This window comes from Condylura cristata, unplaced genomic scaffold (genome assembly GCF_000260355.1).
Source record: "Condylura cristata isolate star-nosed mole 26May11 unplaced genomic scaffold, ConCri1.0 scaffold00040, whole genome shotgun sequence".
Lineage (NCBI taxonomy): Eukaryota > Metazoa > Chordata > Mammalia > Eulipotyphla > Talpidae > Condylura > Condylura cristata.
In genome coordinates this window covers 4316608-4333825 of record NW_004567141.1, presented here as the reverse complement: position 1 = coordinate 4333825, position 17218 = coordinate 4316608, and the positions used below count along the sequence as shown (strand labels likewise).

The 17218-nt window shown below is 57.8% G+C and overlaps 2 protein-coding genes across 5 annotated transcripts; both read left to right on the top strand.

The window, feature by feature from the left end:
• The first annotated feature begins 310 nt into the window (after window positions 1-310).
• On the top strand, window positions 311-3226 carry PYGO2 (pygopus family PHD finger 2). Its single transcript, XM_004693775.2, has 3 exons — window positions 311-697; window positions 1138-1187; window positions 1845-3226. Exons 1-3 carry the CDS (start codon window positions 595-597, stop codon window positions 2907-2909), a joined length of 1218 nt encoding a protein of 405 aa, XP_004693832.1. The 5' UTR covers window positions 311-594; the 3' UTR covers window positions 2910-3226.
• Window positions 3227-5368: 2142 nt separating this feature from the next.
• Window positions 5369-15870, top strand: PBXIP1 (pre-B-cell leukemia homeobox interacting protein 1). Of its 4 annotated transcripts, none has more exons than XM_004693639.2 (11): window positions 5369-5430; window positions 8039-8125; window positions 9776-9902; window positions 10134-10198; window positions 10288-10447; window positions 11731-11964; window positions 12061-12084; window positions 12357-12439; window positions 12530-12661; window positions 13273-14495; window positions 14936-15870. In XM_004693639.2, the coding sequence occupies exons 2-11, from the start codon at window positions 8075-8077 to the stop codon at window positions 15015-15017; spliced, it is 2181 nt and encodes a 726-aa protein (XP_004693696.1). In that variant the 5' UTR covers window positions 5369-5430; window positions 8039-8074; the 3' UTR covers window positions 15018-15870. The 4 variants fall into 4 exon arrangements, with proteins under 4 accessions (XP_004693696.1, XP_012588860.1, XP_012588861.1 ...); XM_012733406.1 differs by having other exon boundaries at window positions 11713-11964; XM_012733407.1 differs by having other exon boundaries at window positions 10273-10447.
• The last annotated feature ends 1348 nt before the right edge of the window (window positions 15871-17218 follow it).

Below are 17218 nucleotides of genomic sequence, written 5' to 3'. Positions count from 1 at the left end.
CCTTTGGTCGGGGACGCGAGGCTGGGTGGGGCGGTCGGGCCCTCTTCCTGCTGGGATGACCGTATCTGCACAGGGGGCCAGGCGGAGGCCAGCCCGGCTGCCCGCTACCGAACCCCTGGTTCCGGGCCTCCCGGGCGCGCGCCCCCTTCCGCGCGCGCCCCTCCACGTCGGTCCCTGCGCTGGGGTGGTACGGTCCGGGGCGGGGGCTCCTGCTGCCCCGAGGTGGGCTGGTACCGGCCGCTCTCCAGCGCCGAGGGCCTGCTGCCCTGGGGCGGGGCGGCCGCCCGGCCTGCCCCCCACCCTTCGCGGGACCAGGGGCGGCTGAGGCCCCCACTCCTCGCTCCCCTCCGCGTCGCGCTCAGTGGAGCGGCCTGGCCGAGTTCCGGTTCCGGTTGCTGCCGCCCCGGGCGGGCTGGCGGGCGCTGAGGCTGGGGCGAGCTCGCCGTTGGTGCTCGGCTCGGCACCTCCCACCCGCCGCACCCTGGGGCTGCTGCCGCGCGGGGGCCTGCGCCGCCCCCGACCCCCCTGCCAGGCGATGGTGCAACCCGAGGGAGCGCCCGTCCCCCCCCGCCGCTGACCCGGGTCCTCCACTCCATGGCCGCTTCGGCGCCGCCCCCACCGGACAAGCTGGAGGGAGGTGGCGGCCCCGCACCGCCCCCTGCGCCGCCCAGCACCGGGAGGAAGCAGGGCAAGGCCGGTGAGCACACCGCGAGCGCTGGGGTCCGGAGAGGCCCAGGACTTGGGGACCTCGGAGGGACGGTTGGCGGGTGGGGCGAGCGGGCCGGGACCCTTAGGCAGAGGGGCCTGCTGGGAGGTTCAGGTGAAAAGGATGGCGGGATGAAGCCCTCCGGGGTCGGGGGCAGGTGTCACAGGTTGAGGACGCCTGGGTGTGCAGCCACCTGGGGTTCAGGAGCCGCTTAGGAGTCTGAGGGTGGCAGGAGAAGCGTGCCTCTCATTTAAAGAAGAGTGCACTTTGGTCATGCACTTTTATTTCCACCTTACATCTTTGTTAGTACTTGGTAGGTAAGCAAATGCATGTTGAAGTTAGAAGAATTCCTCAGAGACCATGGCTGAGAGAAAGGCTGTTGGGGAGTCCTCAGGGAAAATTTGACTGTGTGCCTTTTACTGCTTTTCCAGGTCTGCAAATGAAGAGCCCAGAAAAGAAGCGAAGGAAGTCAAATACTCAGGTGAGTGGTTGTTGGGGTGAAGGGAGTTCCTAGCAGCTCCCTGGGGTCTCTTCATTGTGCCACTCCAGTTCAGTTTATATTTGCAGGAGGTGCAGGGAGGAGAGGAGAGGAAGCTTGTTGTCTGTAAGGCTGTTTCTCATCCTTGCCTACAACTTCAACTAATTGTGGGGTGGGGAGGAGGGAATGCGGTGACTTGACCAAAACTTTTGTTCCCTTTTTCCCTTTGATGCTCTTATCAGCCAGGTTTTATGATCTTCCTCATTTTTCTTTCCTGGTTGCCTCATCATGATAAAACTGACTACTTAACCTTTGCTAAGTGTCAGGCATTGAGTGCTTTGAGGGTGTTGGGAGGTACATGTCCCTGTTTTACTGATGAGAAAACTGAGGGTTTAAAAACAGCAAAATCTGTGGGGTTTGAGGTTATTCATTGTCAGTGCTGGGATTCCAGTGTGTACCCTCTGCCTGTTTTCAGAACACTGCAGAGTTAGTGTACTTCGCCATTCTCTCCATCTTCTTCTCTGTTGCTTTCTAAAGACCATCTGGATTTTGTTCTTAGCCAGCCAGTAACAGCCTCCAAACTGTGTTACGTCTCTGGTGCTCTCTTGGTTTAGCTCTGCTCACCCCCCATGATCTGTTCTCTCATCTGCTCCTCACTAGGGTCCTGCGTACTCACATCTGACGGAGTTTGCACCACCCCCAACTCCCATGGTGGATCACCTGGTGGCATCCAATCCTTTTGAGGATGACTTCGGAGCACCTAAGGTGGGGGGCACAGCCCCTCCATTCCTTGGAAGTCCTGTTCCCTTTGGAGGCTTCCGTGTACAAGGGGGCATGGCAGGCCAGGTACCCCCAGGCTATGGCACTGGGGGTGGTGGGGGTCCCCAGCCTCTTCGTCGACAACCCCCTCCTTTCCCTCCTAACCCTATGGGCCCTGCTTTCAACATGCCCCCCCAGGGGCCTGGCTACCCACCACCAGGCAACATGAACTTTCCCAGCCAACCCTTCAATCAGCCTCTGGGTCAAAACTTTAGTCCTCCTGGTGGGCAGATGATGCCTGGCCCAGTGGGGGGATTTGGCCCCATGATTTCACCTACCATGGGACAGCCTCCCAGAGGGGAGCTGGGCCCGCCTACTCTGCCCCAACGCTTTGCTCAGCCAGGGGCGCCTTTTGGACCTTCTCTCCAGAGACCTGGGCAGGGACTCCCCAGCCTGCCCCCCAACACCAGTCCCTTCCCTGGTCCTGACCCTGGCTTTCCTGGCCCTGGTGGTGAAGATGGAGGGAAGCCCTTGAATCCACCTGCTCCCACTGCTTTTCCCCAGGAGCCCCACTCAGGCTCCCCGGCTGCTGCTGTCAATGGGAATCAGCCCAGTTTTCCTCCGAACAGCAGTGGGAGGGGTGGGGGCACTCCAGATGGCAATAGCCTGGCACCCCCTGGCAAAGCAGGCGGAGGCTCAGGGCCCCAGCCCCCGCCGGGCCTGGTGTACCCTTGTGGTGCCTGTCGGAGTGAGGTGAATGACGACCAGGATGCAATTCTGTGCGAGGCCTCTTGCCAGAAGTGGTTTCACCGCGAGTGCACAGGCATGACCGAGAGCGCCTACGGACTGCTGACCACTGAGGCCTCTGCCGTCTGGGCCTGCGACCTCTGCCTCAAGACCAAGGAGATCCAGTCCGTCTATATCCGAGAGGGCATGGGGCAGCTGGTGGCAGCTAACGATGGGTGATACTGGTGAAGTGGCCCAGGGAAGCGCACATGTCCCTCCCTGCTCTTCCAGGGTGATTGTTTCCATGTCTGGCTCTTGGTCCTTGTTTCCACTGGCTTCCCATCCCCATGGGGGTAGAAACATGAGGACTTTTGGGGGACAAAAAGAGGTGGGCAGACAGAAGAGCCTGGATTGCTCACTTCTCTGGAAACTTACCTGTTGAGCGCCACAGAGATCCAGGAAACCAAAGTCCTGCCGAGTAGAGCCATTTTCTTGTGTGGCTCTCTGGAGGCCTAGGGGGTATGACTGCAAGAGAAAGAGGCTGGAGGAAGATGTGGCTGGCCAGGGTGTCCCCTCTGCAGATGCTGGATGCCCCACTACCTGTGCCTAAAGCTCCTACCTAGCCCTGCAGCTCCAGCCTTAGTTTTTGGAGTCGTGTTAAAAATCCAGTCGGAGGAGTTGGGGTCTCTTCCACCCTTCCAGTAGCCCTTTGCTGAGCTCTGGGAGACTGCTTTAGGGAATAATTGGGGATATTTCCCTTTTCCAGTGTTGTCCTTTCCTCCACCAAGACCTACCTAACTCTCCCCCCTCAGAGAACCAAATAACTTGAAGAAGCAGGAGAATTCTTGGCTGTGGCCGTTTCTTGGTGATTTGGGGCTTCAAGACAGTAGGTAAGAGGTGCTGTCAGGACATATCTCCCTCATACCAAAGTCACTGGTCTGTTCACAGCTTCTCTTGTGCTTGTCTCCCGATGACCATGTTTTTGCCAAAAATTGGGATATGTGGTCTGACAGACCAGAATCTTTGAAGTTTGGCCTGTGGTGGACACCTGGACTCTGGCTGTGCTTCCTGCCCCCATCTTGCCCATCTGTTGCACATTATTCTCAGCACTGGTCTCCAACTTTTGGTGCACCCTTATTTGCCTGCCTCCCGGCTTGATGGGAGGAAAGCTTGAGAAGGGGCAGAGCCCTAAGACCTCATTTTTTCTTCTGATAAAAGGATCCCAGTGAAGTCCTATTGCAGGCTGGGGTGGGGAGGGGGTGGGTGGGCCCCTCCTTCAGTGCCCTGGTAATAGCAGGCACCCAGAGCAGGATGTGCGCTGCTTCTCCATGCTGTTGTGTGCTCTCTGTCTGGTTACCTAGCAGCAGTTCTTCCTTAGCCGGGCCCAGGCATTTTATTTTTACGCACTGCCTGCCAGAGATAGGCCTGACCAGGAGTCCCTGGTGTGGAGGCTGCTCTCTGCTCATGCACACATTCCTCAGTGGGGCTGAGGAGCTGGTGGTCCCCGCCCCCACCTCCACAGACCCCAGTGAAGCGAAGGTGGGTGTAGCTCAGAACTCCACCTGCCAGGGTGGAGCCAGCACCCTGAGGCCTTGAGAAAGGAGCGAGTAGGCCTCGGGGTTTTTCTTCCAGTGCTCCACAAAAGTAGCATGGCGGGGACTGCACTGCCCTGCTCACCTTGTGTTGTGTTTGTGGTTTTGTTTGCCCTTCTTTTATCTGTTGCTATTATTGTGTGTCTCCCCCTCCAAGTTTTGTAAAATGACTGATGGGGGAGTGTCGGCTCAACCCCTCTCTCCACTACTTTTGGAAGAAAACAAGGGCCACAGAAGGTGGTGTGTGTTGGGGGGTCTTTTGTACTGTTGGATTAATAAAATGACTTGAAAATCCAAACAAGGACTCCTTGCTGTTCTGCGGCACTTTGGGGCAAATCTGTCACCCTGGGAAGATACCTGGGCTTGCTGGTGGTGGGAATATGTGTGCCCCCCAGGGTCTGTAAGTGGAAGGGCAGCTTCAGAGTAGATACTGGGGAGGGGGAGGGGTGGGACTGCTGAGCCCCCCAGTCACCATACTGAGCTCCCCCCTTCCCTGCTGTAAGTTTTCTTTCTGAGCACATACCTGCCAAGTGGGAGCTTCAGCTCCAAGGTCTCGGGGACAGTTTGCCAGAGTGGTTACTGGTTTAGCAGTGGCCCTCTCCTGTTTGGAGGTTGGTTTGGGTGAGGGGCCAGGGGTCCCAGCAGCCCCTAGGGTGGGCAGGGCCTACCCTTGTGGTAGACTTCTCTGGCTACCTTGCAGAGCTCCAGTCCCCTTTTTAATGCTAAAAATCTGCGCTGGGCTTGGGTGGAGAGTGGGTACAATTTGCTACTCATCCTTCTCCCCTCCCCCTTCCTGCAGCTGTCTCTGCCTGTCCTAGCGCCGACCTCGTCCCTTGTCCCTGTCTCTGAGATTCCACCCTTGGCCCTCAGTTTGGGTTTTCGCTCTAAAAACTGCAGACGTTGGGAAGAGAGAGCAGGTCACCCCAAACTGAGTTTGCTGGAACCCCAGCCTCGCGAGGGGGGCCAAGCCCCGGCCAGGACTTGCGTGCGTCCCCTCGCCCTCCCCGGCGCTCAATGTCAGCTCCTATTGGCCAAAAGTTTCCGCCCCCTCGAGGAACTTGACTTTCCATTGGCCAGTCTCCGGTCACATGACCCGCCTTCTTCGTGGGCTGGAAGTCAGCGGAGGCAGCAACAAGTTCAGCTGAAGACTGAAGCAAGAGCTGGGTCAGGTAATGCCTAGTTGGGAGAGGGCCCGTAGGTGCCTGTGAGCGGGAAGGAGAGGAAGGGTGGAGCTCCCGGGGCTGGGCTCCAGCCGAATCCACACACCTGCACGTCTCTGTCGGGTCAGGGGAAGGAAGGGGCGCCCCGCGAGAGGCGGCCTTCTCCGGAGGCCAAACAGGAACTTGCCCCGGGTCCTCCAGCCGTGTTCGTGTGGCCCTAGGTCCTAGAGGTTTTTAAGGTGTGGGAGAACGACTGTTAGGTGAGGTGAGCGAGATGCGACTTCTTAGCTTTGTACTTAGTGGGAGAGCTCCCTCTTTGGCTGTCTTTTAGAAATAGCAGAAGTCTCTGCCAATCCTTAAAGGATGTTTTTGTTGAATCCTGCCAGAGTGAAAAGAGAGGGGGTAGTGGGAAGGGGGTGGAGGTGCGTTTTCTTCCAAGAGGTCGATGAGAAGAGAGAGATCTGAAAACACAGCAAGGGGAAGGGTGGTGATTTAGACAGCAGAAGGAACTTCCTAATAAGGCAGTAAGATGCTGGCTTGGGAGAACTGGGGTATCTTTTTGGCATCTTGAGTGAACCCAACCAAGGGAGAGGTTTCAGGGTTTGGGACCCGCAGGGCTTCCACACTGTCTCCTATTTGGGTCTCAGAAGTGTTTGTCTTGTTGACCCAAATACCGTTGCTGGGTTTCCAGGGAGACAAGTGATTCTGACATCACCCTGGTTGCCATGGTGCCTGGTGCTGGAGGACCTGAGCAGGCTGTACACAGCCAGGGATAAACAGGGACTTCAGCTCAAGCTGCCACCACTTCCTTCCTGCCACCACCTGTTAACAGTCACACACAGCAACTGGGATGGAGGGATGATGACAACAGTGGGGGAGGGGACTGAGAACAGATGGGCAGTGCAACACGATGGCTCTGGACGCCTCTAGAAGCCTCCAGGGGTGTCCTGTTGTATTAGGTGTGGGAAGTCACTGCAGCCACCCTACTGTCTCCCTCTGGAATGTGAGCCTGTGTCTGGGGGCATGGCATTTGGGGAGTCACCATTTGGGGATGTCCTTCATCTGTTTAGAGCTTGGATCTGGATTGGCAAGGGTCACAGGAAGGTGTTAGGGCTCTGGGAGGCCTCACATTGGCCAAACAGAAGGGGCAGTGTGGTGGCTTTCAGGGTAGGGCTGCCACAGTTGTTCCCTTTGGGGTTTCCATACTGAGGCTTTCCCCACATAATAGGCATCATTTCTAGTCCCTGAGTAAGCAGCATTTATCCTCCCTCTGGAGGATAGCCCAGAGTCATCTATGCCTCCACTTTTTGTTCTTTAAAGATTTTATTGATTTATGCATATGAGAACTGGGGTATGGACCAGAGGTATGGCGCTGAGAGGATGCACCAGAGATGGGGGTGGGGGGGTGGGGGAGTAGAACAGGCAGGTTGACTGAAATACACCGCTGAGGGGAGCAGCCCGCAGCAGGAGAGGTCTGCTGTGTCATGTGGGTCACCTCCTTGAATGGGAATTGAACTGGTGCTGCAGTGGCTCCGAGTAGCTTCACAGTGCTGCACTTTAACTCATTGCGCCACCCAGAAGGCCTGTGCTTCCACTTTGAGCCAGATCACAAATGACCAGACTGAGGGAGCTGCCCTGGCTCTCTTCCTACCTTGTGCTCAGGCTTTGGGAAGCCACAGTGGCTTCCCACGTCACCCTGCCAGGTCAGAGCAGGTAAGTGGGGGCTGGGACCACCACTGGGATTTTTGTGCTGGCTTTGTAGACTGTAAAGTATTTTTATTCATGCTTTGCAAACTGTGCTTTATGCACAACTTTCCCCCAGTCACCTCCAAGTTTCTTAGATGAAAAATGTCTGAGACCACTGAGAGGGGAAATGGATTTGGAATGGAGAGAGAATGTGTGAGAAGCAGATTTGCTAAGGGGATGTTCACCCTCTAGGCTGTGCGGGTGGCTCTACCCTGGCTGAACATGAGACTCAGAGGTAGGTTTTAAAGAGCACCGTGCCATCGCTGGGCCCTGAAGGGTCCATTGTACAGCTGGCGTTTGTAACACTGACCTGGATTGTCCTGCGGTCTTCCAGTTAGGGGTGGGGGTGTGTGAGACATTTAGACCTGAAGGAGGCTGTTGTAGCTTCTCTTCCAGGCTGGGGGGAAGAGGTGGATATTGGAGAGGGTACTGGGTAAGGACCAGGGAGGTGAAGGAGAGCTGCGTTCTTCTCTTCCTCTTCCTAGCTGGTAATCTTTGGCAAGTCCAATCATCAGTCAACCTTCCAGAGCTTTATTTTCCCTGACCAAACACAATGGAGTGAGAGTTGGACTGGATTTTTCCCACATTCTTTTCAGTCCTAGACTTTGACGTTTCAATGTTGGTTCTGTTTCCCAAAGCCCTTTTGGTCCCTGGGAGAGGCAAGTTTCTCTCCGGTGGTTGGCAGCTTGTGATTTGCAAGGCAAATACTGCCCACAGTAGTTGAGGTATTAGGATTTATAGGACTGGAACCAGGCTTGCTCTGGGGGCTGCTGCCGAGTTCTTAAAACCTTGAGACACACCCAAGGCTGCTGTCCACATCCTGCCTCTCCTTGGGGTGTGGGGGCCTTACAAGAGTTTTTTTCCTCTGCAGCTGGCAGCCACAGCAGCCACAGCAGACTGGGCAACCATGGCCTCCTGCCCAGACTCGGACAATAGCTGGGTGCTTGCTGGCTCCGAGGTAGGTAAAGTGGGCCTGGGCAGCACCTGTGAGGGCTGGGCTGCGCTTGGGTCTGTCCCTGATGACGGCCTGTGTTGCCTGCTGGCTGTGGAAGAACTCCAGCAGTTGGGCATGAGGCCCTAGGAGTCAGGTGTTGGGGTTTGGACCATGCCTTGAAAGAAGGGTACCACTAGGGTAAGCTGTGGGAAGGAGAGAAGGCATTCTGGTGGGGCATGAGTGAAGGTCCTGAGGCCACAATTGAAAGTCATTTTTGGGGAGACCCATTGTGTTGGAGCCCAGGAACCCCTGGAAGAGGCCTGGAAGGGGCTGACCTGTGCATTGGGGTCTCATCCTGACGGGAAGTCATGAAAGTCTTTGCTAGAGGAGTCTGGACAATCGCTGCGTTGGGTGAGCCCCTTTGTCTGGATGAAACAAGGGGTAGAGTTTGAAGGTCTTGCCGCATAGGTGGCAGTTATTGGGGCAGGAGCCATGGCCCCTGTGCCTCTGAAGCCATTGGCAAGGGAGCCAGCAGGATGGGGGACTGAGTAGCTGGAGAAAGTTTTTCAAGGCATCCCAGCCCAGTGACTGGTATGTTAGAATAGCCAGGAGGAGGGCGACCAGGAGTTGGGTCAGAGTGCCCTTGAGGAGCTCAGTTGAAGAGCCAAGAGGGAGCTGACCTCAGGGATGATGCTGGAGCAGGACACAGGGCCTGGGGCTTGCTGCAGAGGAGAATGGACACCATGTTATCAGACAGAGCCCATGCCTCCTCTTGGGGTACCTACCCCCAGGTATTTCGCTTCTGTCCTCCCCTGTGAAGGGTGCTTGTGATTCTTGCCTCGTAGGGGTGACCATGCGAAAAGTCATTTGAAAATTCAAAGGCGTGTACTGACGCCAAGAGTTATTTGTGTCGGGGTGGTGAGAGCCATGGGTGGGGAGCAGCCTGGGCCTGCCAAGGAGTGTGCAGGCGCGGGATCAGGGAGGTGGCCGGGCTGAGGGCCCATAGAAGACACACTGACTGTGGCTTCTTCCAGCAGCCCCTGGGAGGGGTGTGTGGGGCAGTGGACACTTGGAAGGTGTAAGTAAAGGGAGTGGCTGGCCGGTAGGACCACCCAGGAATCCTGTGGGGCCATGGCCTGGACCGTGTGCACGCAGGGCCCTTTGCTCTTTGCCTTCCTCCCACCATGCTGCTAGTGGCTGGTCATTTGTGAGCAAGGAGGGAGCGAATGCTGGTGATTCTGGGGGCCCGGGGGACCCAGACTCTGGACTTCCTGGTTCTGTGGCCCGGGCCTTGGTCCATTGGTGCTGCTTCCTTTAGCAGAAACTTGGCCTTCTCCAATGCACAGGTCAGTCGCTTCCAGTTACTTGCAGCAGCGAGCGGGCTAAGGGAAGGCCAAACGCTGCACTGGGCTGTGAGGCTGTTTGCCCCACCCCACACACCTGTCTTCCCGCAGAATGTGTCTTTTTTTTTTTTTTAATTCATTCATTCATTTTTGGGGGGCGGGGTGTTGGTATGACTGTATTTTTTGTATGTATCATATTTTTGGGAGGTCTTGGTTGGGGTCTCTGAGCAGTGTGGCTGGTCCCGGGGTCTGTCCCCAGGAGAGCACCCCATGCTCTCGGTTTCATCTTGCTGTCCCTCCTCTGGACTGCTACTTGTGTGCCTTCTCTCAGAACCTGCCCGTGGAGACCCTGGGCCCGGAGTCCAGGACGGACCCAGAATCTGAGAAAGGGCCTCCTGCCCCTTGCAGCCCCTCTAAAAATGATGGTGACGAGTTAGCTGGGACCTTAGTTGGAGAAGGTAACGGTTCTGCTGGTGTGGGGTGTCACTGTCTCTCCTCCGAGTCCTGGGGTTGCCTACTTTCCTCAGAAGAAGTCCTACTTCCAGAGTTAATCTCAGTTTAAAACTTTCTACTCTTATTCCCTCCTGGCTTTTTCCTGCCCCTGCCTACGTGGTCAGGGCCTGTGGGAGCCAGAGGGCTATGTAGGAGGTTCAGTAGGGTGTTTTCCTGGGCCCTTTTCCCCACCACAGAGACCATCTTGCAGAGTGACGGCTCCCAGACAGGCCCCATTCCCCCAGAGGAGACTGAGGCCAAGGTAAGGCCCTGCCCTCAGGAAGGGCCGGCTGGCGAGCTGGGGTGGGAGGGAGAGTTGGGGGGAACTGCTCACAGCTGTGTCTGTGTCAGGGTGTCCTGGAAAGTGATGGCTGTGCAGTGGTGCCTCCTTGCCCTGGAGACACAGTGGCCCAGGGAGACTTGGAGGAGGCCCACGTGGTGGCGGACTTGGACACACAGGATCTAGAGGACCAGAGCTGCTCACAGAGCCGGCCCTCATCCCCCAAAGCAGGTGAGTATCCTTGTCTCCCGCCCTTCTAGAAGGGATGGCAGGAGGAGCAGTGGTCTCACCTCTGTGAATCCTTACCACCAGCAAGGAGTACAGTGAGGTTCAAGGATGCCAAGTGACTTGGCCAGGGTCACATAACTGGTAAGCGGCAGGGCCGTAGTCTGGTTGACTTTCCTTTCTGTCATGGGGTCACGTCTCCTCTTGCCCCTAGATTTAAACCTCATTCTCCGAATCCATTTGAGGTGGCACTCTGGACCCCGCATGGGGTTGGGAGGGCCAGGTCACGGCCTGTGTAAGAGGCAGACTAAGCTGAGCGAAGACGCAAGTCAGACCTCTGAGGAGTGCAGAAGGAGGCGTAATGAAGCCGCCCCCAAGGGGTGGTTCAGTCAGGGGACAGGTTGGCGGGAAGGGACAGTCAGGGATGATTGGGGAAGGGTTCACACTGGAGGTGACGCTGAGTGGGGCTTTGGAGAAAGAGCAGGCTTTTGGTGGGTAGGGTAGGAGAAGAGAACATTCCAGGCCAAGACCATAGGATCAGCAAAGGGACAGGGGCCGCCTGTCCTGTACTGAGGAGGCAACATCCAAGGCTGGTGGCAGAGGAGTATATGACTGTCCCTGCTGGAGGGTGGTGGGGTGGAGGCAGAGGGGGGCCCTGGAGCCACTCAGGAGGCAGCTGCAACGATCAGAGCAAACCGATGAAGACCTGAGCCGAGGCGGACACAAGGGGCTTGCTGTGGAGATCGGAATGCTAAACTGTCCGGGTGTGAGGTGCAGAGAGGGGCTGGATGGCAGCAGTGGTGCCTTTCCCTGAATTGGGGGATACCAGCAGAGAGCCAGATGCAGGGCAGTATGTTGAATGTTGAGTCCCTAGGGGACACCCGCATGGGAGTGGCTGGTATGGAGGCCAGGGAAGGAGCTAAAGATCAGGGGCTCTGCTCTAGGGGGCATCTGGGGTGGGTGAGATGGTGGGTGACGATGTAGGGCGATGCGGGCAGAACTAGAAGCGGTGCTAGGGAGCCCAAAGCCTTCACCAGGAGGAGCCCCGGCGGGCGAGACCAGGGGGGACGGAACTGGGAGGGTGCAGCCGTGGCCGGAGCTGAGGCACCTCGGAGGAAGGAGGGACTCGCAGGGCGAAAGCTGCCCTTGAGGCCTGGGCAGGGGTGCCCACGACCCAGGCAGTCGGGGCAGGTGTGCTCAGGGCAGTGGCCTGCGCCCGCCTTTCTCTGCTTCTCCTCCCAAAGTCCCATCTCTGTGACCTCACTGCCCAGCCCTCATCCCTTCTCCAGAGTGGATCAGGTCGGAGGTCCAGTGCTCCAGCAGCGAGGACGACACTGACGTGGACGTGGAGGGTCTGCGCAGACGGCGGGGCCGGGAGCCCAGCGCTGCTCAGCCCAGGGCGCCCCTGGATGTGGAGGACCAGACTGGGAACGAGGGTGCGGGTGGAGAGCTGGGCATCTCCCTCAACATGTGCCTCCTGGGGGCCCTGGTTCTGTTGGGCCTGGGCATCCTCCTCTTCTCCGGTGAGTGCTTCCTCCCGTGCTTGGGCCCTCCTGCCATGCTTTCACCCCACCACCTCTTCTGACGGACTCATGCCACCCCTCTGCCTTCGTCCCCAGGTGGCCTCTCAGAGTCCGAGGGCGGTGAGTGGAAGAAGTCTGCTTGTGTGTGTCAGTGCCCCCCAGCCCCAAGGGGGGTGCTGGCGGCTCGCTGGGTCAGGAGGAGGAATGCTGGGGCTGTAGCGTTATTGCTTCACTGTTGACCTTGTCAGCTGCTCAGGGCGACCCTTGGCCCTTTACCTGGCTGGACTTCTCAGCCACTGGGTGGGTCCAGGGCAAGGGGTGACTTGTGGACAGTTGGGGGAGGAGTGGGCTCTGTGTTCCTTGGGGTGGTTGTCAGACTCTGCTTTCCTCAGGGCCCATGGAGGAAGTGGAGCTGCAGGTCTTCCCGGATACCGGGGCAGATGCTGAGATGCCGGGTGCTGTGGGGGATGGGCAGGTATCTGTGACTCTCTCCAGAAGTGAGGGGTATCTACGGGGAGTTTCAGGCCTGTGGGCAGAGTGGGGTAACTGACACCTTTGTCCGCAGGATGGACTAAGGCAGCAGCTGCAGGCCTCTGCACCCCCTGACAGTGTCCCCAGCCTGCAGAACATGGCCCTTCTTCTGGACAAGCTGGCCAAGGAGAACCAGGACATCCGGCTGCTGCAGGCCCAGCTGCAGGTGGGCATGAGCATGAGGGGCTTCCCAAGCCAGGCCTCCTCCTCTTGGACATCTGTCCCGGTGTCTTCCTATGAAAGGAGTTTCTTCTTCACACATACAGTTTTATCTGCCCCCTCTTCCATTCAAGTCAGCTCACCGTAGTTCTGCATCCACTGTTTGTATTGATCCCTATTTGTGACAGCTGGTTCTATCAGGCTAAGGTTTAGGCTGGGGCTGGCATACCTGCATCATGTGGCATGCCCCTCGGCTTGCAGCAGAGTGTGGAAAGGACTTGGGGAACGCGCCAAGGCTCGGTGGGAAAGGAGTGCTGTGATCAGTGAATGTCTTCCGGTATGGAAGGTAGAAATTGGGTGACAACAGCCCTATACTGAGTATCCTTAGATGACCCTAAGAATGTGCTTATGTAAGGACGTAGAAGCTCAAGCTTCTGATGTAATTTGGGGGCCCCGGAGTGTGATGCAGGAAAACAGAACCAAATCCTGAGCATCCCAGACCATAAAAAGGGCTTGGACCCCCTGGCCACTCTCATGGAATGGAACTAGGCTGGGAGGCACTGTGTGCTTACTCACACGGGCCTTCTGTGGTGTCCTTCATCTCTGCCCTGACTCCAGGCCCAGAAGGAAGAGCTCCAAAGCCTGATGCACCAGCCGAAAGGTCTGGAAGAGGAGAATGCTCGGCTCCGAGGGGCCCTGCAGCAGGGGGAGGCCTCCCAGCAGGCCTTGGAGTCAGAGCTTCAGCAGCTGCGGGCCCGGCTCCAGGGGCTGGAGGCTGGCTGTGTCCGGGGCGCAGATGGGGTGTGCCTCCACTGGGGCAGAGGCCCACAGAAGGGCCAGCTCAGCAAGGAGCCACACCCCAGGGGACAGGAGCCAGGCCCTGACTTCCTGGAGCAGAAGGAGCGTCTGGAGGCTGAGGCCCAAGCATTGAGGCAGGAACTGGAGCGGCAGCGGCGGCTCCTAGGGTCTGTGCAGAAGGACCTAGCACAGAGCTTGCAGCATGCTGGCCGAGGACACCCGGCGCACGCTGGCCTGGCTGAGCTGGGCCACAGATTGGCCCGGAAGCTGGAAGGCCTGCAGAACTGGGACCAGGGGGTTCTGGCCAATGCCTCAGAGGCCTGGCATCAGGAATCCCACTTCCAGAGTCCCAGGGAGCACAGTGGAAGGGACAAGAGGCGGGATGAGCAGGGGGACCGGAAGGTTGGGCAGTGGAAGCATAAGAAGGAGGAATCTGGCTGGGAAAGGACGAAGAGCTGGGGGGGTGAGGACAGGGAGCTGGCAGGGAGGTGGAAGGAGGGCAAGCCAAGAGTAGAGGAGTGGGGTAGCAAGAAGGATGGCAAACGGCAAGGCCCCCCGGCGCCCCCCAGGAAAAATGGCAGCCCCCCCTTCTCTGGGGAAAGGCAGAAGCAGCCCTGGTGGAAGGAAGGGGCTAAAGATAGGCACGACGCCCCGCCACCCTGGGCAGAGCTGTCGAGGCACAAGTACCGGGCACCCCAGGGCTGCTCAGGGGTGCACGAGTGTGCCCGGCAGGAGGGCCTGGCCTTGTTTGGCATGGAGCTCGCCCCAGTGCGGCAGCAGGAGTTGGCCTCTCTACTGAGGACATACCTGGCACGGCTGCCCTGGGCAGGGCCGCTGACCAAGGAGCTGCCCCTGTCTCCCGCTTACTTTGGTGAGGATGGCATCTTCCGCCATGACCGCCTTCGTTTCCGGGACTTTGTGGACGCCTTGGAGGACAGCCTGGAGGAGGTGGCTGTGCGGCAGACAGGTGATGACGATCAGGTGGATGACTTTGAGGAGTTTATCTTTAGCCACTTCTTTGGAGACAAAGCGTTGAAGAAGAGGTGGGTAGCCGGGGGGGTCTATGGAGGCTTGTCCTGGGGGGGACAGAGGAGGGGTGGGGACTGTGAAGTGGCAAGGGCGCTGGGTGGCTTTACTTTGAGGTCTTATGTTCATTTTAGTCTGACATCCCTGACCTCCCCCTCAACACCCCCTCTTCCCTCTGGGGCGAGTCCCCTTGTGGACCAGGGGAATTTTCCTCCGAGTTGTCTTTCTGCCTCTATCTGTGCGGCCAAGGGAGAAGGAGGTGTCTTACCTCTCTGTTTCCCCAATTGCAGCCTTCATCCCAGGAGACAGGTCTGGTCCCCCATGGGATTGGGGGTGACTGCCTGTGTTGGCTGCCTTAGGAGGAACAAGGTGCCCTCTCCTAAAGGGAATGTGCCCCGTTTTTCATGTGGCATTGTCCTCAAAGGACCTTTTCCTGTCCCCCACTTGTCTCTCACAGGTCAGGAAAGAAGGATAAGCACTTGTGGAGCCCCCGAGTTGTGGGGCCCAGGGAGGAGCACAGCCAGCACCACCGGGGCTGAGGCCTTGTGTTGCCTAGTGCTGGGGGCCAGCCTCGTTAGACTACCCTCTTCTTGGGATGGTTTGTGTCTTTGACTTGCCTGCACAGAGATCACCCAGCCTTGCACTGAAGCCACTTGCACTAGAAAAAGGTCACAGCCAGACCAGCCTTACTGTCTATGCAAATGTATGCAAATGCTCAAGGCCCTGGGCGGCCCAGAGCCAGACTTGTGCCCTAGTGAAGGGGGAAGGGAGGAGGAGCCTGGTGGGCTGGGGTGTGGTGGAGGGCTGGCATTCTGCGTCTGAAGCCAAAGAGTTTTCATCCTCTAGTGAGTGTTTGTGTATGCCCCCCCAGAGTGGTCCCCTCAACTCCACTTGCTGACCTGAGCCCCTGGGACTTGGCTAGAGCCCTGGCTGGGGGCCCAGCCTGAGGGCTTTCCCTGGGGTTTTGTGTTCTTTGGCAGCCTCTGTCCTCAGGGGATGAAGTTCCCTTTTTACCCTGCTTCTCAGGAGGCCTCACCCGGGGCTGTGTGAACTGTAGACTCAGTTGTGGTTGTGACATGGGTGGGAGGGGCCACTTGGGTGGTTTCTAAGTGGGGTAAGGGACGCCCCACACCCACCAGGGTCCTAGGCACTGCTGCTCACCTCCCACATTCTTCTTTCCCCTCACCTTGTGCTCCCAACCCCAGGTCCTCTGCACTGGAACTCCCCATTTTGCTCATAGCTGCCTTGGCTATGCCCCTGGGAGAGTAGATTTTGGAGGCTGAGCCCTGGGCTCGAATCCAGGCTGCATGACTTTGAACAAGTTAATTTCTGGGAACCTTGGGTTTCTTAGTCTCAGAAAAGGGATTGGTGGGTGGAGTGGGGATGTGGGGGGGGGGAATGAAATAAAACTGTAAAAAAAAAAAAAGCGTCCCTTATTTGTCACTCAGCTTAATTCACACTCCAGGGGATGGGGAGGGAGTGGGGAGAGGCCCCCTCAATGGGGTTTCTGGGGTTGGGGAGGCAAGAGAGCCACTAGGTGGCGCCCTGGTTCCACATTTGCTCTAGACCTTGCCACCCCTCCACACTACTTAGTGCCCCCAAATCTCCCACCCCACCCACCCCACGGGCTTGGCACCTGCTCCACTGACATGCTCTCCTGGCAGGCTCAGGCTGTCTGTGGGCTCTGTTCAGGCAGTCCTTCCTGACCGGGCTTGACAGCCCTGGAAATCCCCCAGCCAGTGCAAGCACAGAACTGCAGGGTGACTTCAGGCTGGTGGACAGGGGTGGTTTTAGTGAAGGGGGCAGGGCTGGCAGCCTCCTGGAGCTGCCGAGATTGATTTCTGAATTCTGTAACAAGTGCTCACATATGACTGGCCACTGAGGTGCCAGACACTGTTAAAGGTTGTTGAGTGTATTTGCCCATTTAATGCAGAGGTGGATAGGGTGATGTGGTTGTGAACAGGCAGCAGATGAAACAAGGACCACACATTCAACAGACATCTGTAAAGTCTACCACATACCAGAAAGGGGAGGCCTCACAGTACCGAGGTGCCTGGAGGAGCTCGGAGTCCAGTGGAGCCTGTTTTCTGCAGCAGAAGGGATTGCAGTTAGACCTCAGGGAGAAATTCCTCCAGGCTGGGCGATGGGGTGGGGCCACAGGGAGCTTCTGCTTCTGGGGTGGAGTTGGGAGGACCTGCCTGGAGCAGGTGGGTAGACTTGGCTTTCAGGCAAGAAGGTAGGCAGCATTCAGGGGTCTGGGGGTGGGGAGCTGGGCTTCGGAGCAGGGTCACAAACTGGCCTCGCTAGGTTCCCAGAGTGTGGGTTGCTGGGTGCCTCTCGCTTTCATTTCTGGGGCCCATTTCCTTCGTTTGCATAACGAACTCTGGGAGGCTGGGAAGTTCCCCCCACGCCCCCTTCTTCTTTACCCACTCAGGAAGTAGACATGCTGAGTTGGCGGTTTCTGAAACTGCCGACTCAGGGAGAAAAAGACCCTGGAACCCAGGGGAGTTGTTGAGGAAGGCAGGGTGCGGTATCATTGGCCATTTTGGGGTGCCCTTAGCTGGTGATCCCGCTCCCTCAGAGGTCACCAGGCCCCTCCAACACGCACATGCACCCACAGCGTGTGGGTGGCGGGGGGCCCTAGCAGGTAGTGTTGGTCATAGGACCAGTGTGTAGAGAGGAGCAAGGGAGCTGGAGCTGAGGGACAGTCTTCCTCCTTCCACAGGGTGGGGGCCTTCCT

Excerpts from the sequence above, each read along its gene's own strand:
- PBXIP1 (XM_012733405.1), top strand. The coding sequence starts at position 8,075 with ATGGCCTCCTGCCCAGACTCGGACAATAGCTGGGTGCTTGCTGGCTCC. Across the intron at positions 12,662-13,272 it reads TGCTGCAGGCCCAGCTGCAG|GCCCAGAAGGAAGAGCTCCA; the intron begins GTGGGCATGAGC and ends CCCTGACTCCAG. Across the intron at positions 14,496-14,935 it reads GACAAAGCGTTGAAGAAGAG|GTCAGGAAAGAAGGATAAGC; the intron begins GTGGGTAGCCGG and ends TGTCTCTCACAG.
- PYGO2 (XM_004693775.2), top strand. The coding sequence starts at position 595 with ATGGCCGCTTCGGCGCCGCCCCCACCGGACAAGCTGGAGGGAGGTGGC. Across the intron at positions 698-1,137 it reads GAGGAAGCAGGGCAAGGCCG|GTCTGCAAATGAAGAGCCCA; the intron begins GTGAGCACACCG and ends CTGCTTTTCCAG. Across the intron at positions 1,188-1,844 it reads GAAGGAAGTCAAATACTCAG|GGTCCTGCGTACTCACATCT; the intron begins GTGAGTGGTTGT and ends GCTCCTCACTAG.